Raw genomic sequence first — 5,076 nt, 5'->3', positions numbered from 1 at the left:
GGGGCATATTATATATAATATTATTAAGATTATAAAGGGTTTTCTAATGACACCGCCCCTGTAGTATGTAGAATGAAACAACTATAATCCGTCTTTTTATTAAACTTTATTGATAATGAATTCTTATATTAATCACAAACACGCTTCTCAAACACGACATTGGCTTTTAATTTCTTCCTCTATTGTAGGAATACCGTATCAGCATTTCGAACTTCGTAGAATTAAACAAATGTGAGAAAACTATATCTAAATATCATGCAAATCATGTTTTTCGAACAGAAATCTTAAAAAAGAGCCAATTCCGTGAATCCAATAATTTTAAAATGTTGTTAAACAGTCGCACAGCTAGACAAGCACTAGACTTATTGCAGTGCAATCTACAGCTAAGAAAACAAAAGTGGTTAAGTTCCCAGTGGAATCTCGGTTGAAAAATCACATATAATTTCTATTAGTGATAATATAGAAATACAAGTAGTCCCATATTTCACGTGGATTACAAACAAATATATCATTCTCGCATGTGATTTGTACTGTTTAATGTCTGTGCGCTTAGGACATGGCTTTTTTGATAATGGTGTTTCAACCATGTGATTTCGGTATTTTAGGGTTTTCCTATTCAACCATGTGCTATTTCTTCCTGAAATGCTTTTTCCTCTTTACTCTATATATACCACCCCACATGAACTCTTATGATATGCAAATAGAGTCTTACGAACTAGGATTTATTTGTAGCTTTCAATATTGAAAGACTGTTCTCTTTCAATATGTTGACAATGTCAAAATGTTCCACAGCACGGTTCATGGTGCTTCTATTTGCTTTCATTCTCTCAAGTGGCTCCCTCGCATCGGCAGAATTGATTACTCACACATTTGTTGTAAGTTGATTTTAATATGATTGTGTTTTTTCAGGAACAGAAATGCTCTACATAGATATTTGCTCAATGTACTTTCATGCCAGTGCCACAACGTAGATCTCTTTGATTGATGATTCCTCTTACGAATATTGTGGGTTTAAAGGGTGTTTAATAGAATTGGCGTGTAGTGCAACTCTTTTTTCATTTGCTTGGGGTTGTAGTGCTGAATAATGTTATCTATATCTATAGGTCAGCTGGTTTTCATTGGTTATTAGTTGGAGAATTTAGGACAAAGCTTCACACACAACTACAGTTTGACCCATATTACTATGCTAGAGATATATCACAGAAAACTAATCTGTTTTTGTTGATTCCCACAGATTCAAAAGACAAATATTACTCGCTTTTGTAAGAATTACACCATAGTCACGGTGAATGGACAGCTCCCTGGTCCAACCGTGTATGCCCGAAATGGTGATACACTGAATATCACAGTTATTAACAGAGCGCAGTACAATGCTACCATCCACTGGTAAATCTACCTCTTTTTAATCTGCTCTTTACTCAAGACATTCAATATGGTGTATAAGTACTGGATAGGCATTTATCTTTTAGGTTGTATATTCCATTGATAATGCAAAACCTATTAACAACAGATTGTTTTGTCAGGCATGGAATAAGGCAGATTCGCAACTCATGGGCTGATGGACCAGGGTACATTACACAATGCCCCATCCAACCAGGGGGCAAATTTACATACACATTCACCATTGTTGATCAGGAAGGCACATTGTGGTGGCACGCCCATGTGGCATGGCTCCGCGCAACAGTTCATGGAGCTATGGTCATCCTCCCAAAGAAAGGCAGCTCTTACCCATTTACGCACCCACATGCTGAGATTCCCCTGGTGCTAGGTAATGGAAATTAGAAATTTACACAAGGTCTGATATACGCTAATTAGCTTCGATTAGATGTGTCTATTAATCTTTCATAATTAAAAATTTTAATTGAAGTGGCAATATTTATACTCATTTTTTTAATTTTCTACATCTCCTATCCTTAGCCTTAGATCTGTTCAATTGATCCAACACTTATTGAACTATCGTTTGAGTTTTAATTTTTTGAATTCAAATTCAGCTGGTTATGATCTAACATAATACATAGTTTGGAAAATTATTACAATATAATGATATTTTGACAGTTTTAATTGTAGGATAATTGATTTCGTAGTATGATCTGTATACATGAACAATGTGATCTAGTTACCCCTAAGTAATCTTTTGAGTTGTCCAAGAAATAGCTCCTCTCATTTGAAGGAGCATTTGCATAACAATCTGATATATCTATAATGTGATTTGAATAATGAATGTGATTACTGCTATTGATGCAGCTTTTCCATTGTGGGTTCATGCTAGATTGTAATGGCATTTCATACTGACTCTAGCTGCTTGGGTAAAAAAATATGAACAGGGGAATGGTGGAACACTGATGCTAACGAAGTCGAAGAGACAATGAGTGAGAATGGAGGTGCACCGGCCTTTTCAGATGCTTTCACTATAAATGGAGAACCAGGAGACCTCTATAACTGTTCATCGTCAGGTAAAGTTTGTTGATTAAATTGGGTATAAAATACTTAGTTCTACACACTTTGATCCAGAAATAAGCACTGTGAATACAAACGAGTCATACCCAGTTGAAGTTCTAAAATTGTGAACAATGAAATTGTATTTATGCAGGAACCAAAAAGTTCGCTATACAGAAGGGAAACACCTATCTTCTTCGTATCGTCAATGCTGCAGTCAATAGTCATCTGTTTTTCAGGATCGCATCACACACTCTCACAGTGGTATCTGCGGATGCCTCCTACACAAAGCCATACAAAACCGACATTCTCTTTTTAACATCTGGTCAGACCTTGGATGTACTTTTCACAGCCAATCAAGCGAAAGCCCAATACTATATGGCCGCCAGGCTATACACTACTCAATCTGCATCAAATGTTAACGATACCATAACCACCGCTATTTTGAAGTACGTGGGTTACAATACATCTGTCGCCCCAATCCTTCCAGTCCTTCCAATATTCAACCACACTGCGACTGTGACAAACTTTACCAAATCCCTGCGAAGCTTGGCTTCAAAGGAGCATCCGGCGGATGTTCCCCAAACTATAAGTGACAGTAGCATCATAACCGTAGGACTAGGTTTAAGTCCCTGTCCAGCCGGATATTCATCCACAAACTGTACTGCCCCGAACAATACCAGAGTGGCTGCCAGTATGAATAACGTATCTTTTGTGCTGCCAGATATAGACATTTTGCAAGCTTATCACTTCGGTGTTAATGGAGTTTATAGTACAGACTTTCCTTCACATCCACCAGTTGTTTATAATTATACTGGTAATGTATCCAGAAGTCTTTGGGCACCAGTTTCTGGAACAAAAGTGAAAGTGATTGAATATAATGCCACAGTTCAGATTGTGTTCCAGGGAACCAGTATATTCCAAGAAGACAACCATCCAATGCATATTCATGGGTATGATTTTTATGTGGTAGGAGAGGGTTTTGGTAATTATAACAATGTAACTGATCCAAAGTCTTTCAACCTGGTCGATCCTCCTCAACGAAATACTGTGGGATCTCCTGTCAACGGATGGACAGCTCTCAGATTCAAAGCGAGCAATCCAGGTATGAAATAGAAGAAAATTTTCTTTCATTATTCTAGACATGACATTTAGCTTGAAAGCGAAATTTGGAAACTGTGTATGGTGGAGTGAATGATTGTTCATTTTGTGCAGGTGTTTGGTTCATACATTGTCACTTTGATGATCATGTAACATGGGGGTTGAGCATGGTGTTAATAGTGAAGAACGGTCCCACTGAGTACGAGAGTTTGAGGGGTCCTCCTAATGATCTCCCGAAATGCTAGAGCAAAATATAGTTTCTGAAATTTCATTTTGGCGTTTATAAAGTAGTGAGTGGTGTAAAATGTTAGAAGGCAAGGAGAAAACTTATACTTGCCTTTTTAATTCAAATGTATTATCTCACGAAGAGTGTTGTGTTTTCTTAATAAATAAAATATGATTTTTTTTATTATGTCATATATATTTTATGAGAATTTTAGAATAAATTATATATTAAAAAATTAAAAAATAATTTTGTAATATTTAAATTAAATAAAATTATGTTTATTTAACAATTTTTATTTTTTTAAATTCTGATTGGATAAAATGGGAGAAGCCCCAATCCTTACAATATAGCCAATTAATAAAAGAGAAGGGGATTCACATGAAGTGAGACCACCAACAAAAGACAAATTATCTAGATAGAACCTAAAGATGTGAATAGACAAAAATTAAAAAAATAGAAATAACCACACCAAAGAAGATCACATTTAAGGGGAGACGATCTTAATGGCCTTTCTTTCAATCATAATTTAATACATTTGGCGAATACAAGAAGAGGACTTCTTGTCTCTTTATCTAGAGTATATGGTATATCAATTAAAGCTTACACATTCCATCCTTGCCACTTCTTTTCCCTTTCTGCATGCATGTGTTCAAGCTCCCCTTAAAGGATTTGGAGATAGCTAGATGCCATGCTCATCCTATATTTTCTATATTCAACAACCTTCTTCAATTCTCTTTGTAAAATCACATATATGATTTCGTTTTCTCCTTCCTCAAAGTGAACTACCTCATGTAGATCCTTCACTTGAATCTCAATATTATCGTAGTTGTTGAGTCTATTAACAAGGTCATTAGTTTTGACTAAAATCCTCTCATCATAAACCACCATAGACCAATTGTCAACTAATGCAATTGTCTCTACCAAATCATAAAGAATATTAATTTTCTTCTCATCATATCTAATAAATATAGTAGTCATTTGATAATTTCATTTTGTTTATTATAGGCCACACATTATCCACCATTTCTAACATCTTGACATCCTAGAAAAGAGACAACAGGAGTGAGGAGGGGATGTAGGCGAACTTGAGGAAGTGTTATCGTATGAATATTTAGGTGTGACATTTGAATAAAATTATGTTCAAGAAAGTTATGTTTGATGGGGCAATAGAGGTAAAAAAAATAGGAAGAATTAACGTAATTTTCTTTGTGAACCATAAATAGAGGACGTTCCAAAATTCTTTTGTTCATTTTTTCACATCCATGAGTGATTCTGACTACTTTTTAAATTTTTTTTTACTATTCTCCCAAGCC

The 5,076-nt window shown here is 35.4% G+C and overlaps 1 protein-coding gene across 1 annotated transcript; it reads left to right on the top strand.

The window, feature by feature from the left end:
* The first annotated feature begins 687 nt into the window (after window positions 1–687).
* On the top strand, window positions 688–3,954 carry LOC149540362 (laccase-12-like). The gene is made up of 6 exons (XM_089801462.1): window positions 688–875; window positions 1,235–1,386; window positions 1,524–1,768; window positions 2,325–2,453; window positions 2,591–3,541; window positions 3,652–3,954. The coding sequence occupies exons 1-6, from the start codon at window positions 765–767 to the stop codon at window positions 3,780–3,782; spliced, it is 1,719 nt and encodes a 572-aa protein (XP_089657588.1). The 5' UTR covers window positions 688–764; the 3' UTR covers window positions 3,783–3,954.
* Window positions 3,955–5,076: the final 1,122 nt, after the last annotated feature.

Source organism: Cupressus sempervirens, chromosome 9 (assembly GCF_028749045.1).
Source record: "Cupressus sempervirens isolate cs-2001-9-10 chromosome 9, ASM2874904v1, whole genome shotgun sequence".
Lineage (NCBI taxonomy): Eukaryota > Viridiplantae > Streptophyta > Pinopsida > Cupressales > Cupressaceae > Cupressus > Cupressus sempervirens.
This window is presented reverse-complemented; position numbering and strand designations above follow the sequence as displayed.

Bases quoted from the DNA above. Each gene is read 5' to 3' on its own strand.
- LOC149540362 (XM_089801462.1), top strand. From the start codon at position 765: ATGTTGACAATGTCAAAATGTTCCACAGCACGGTTCATGGTGCTTCTA. The intron at 1,387-1,523 runs GTAAATCTACCT...TTGTTTTGTCAG, and splicing joins TACAATGCTACCATCCACTG to GCATGGAATAAGGCAGATTC. The intron at 1,769-2,324 runs GTAATGGAAATT...AAATATGAACAG, and splicing joins TGAGATTCCCCTGGTGCTAG to GGGAATGGTGGAACACTGAT.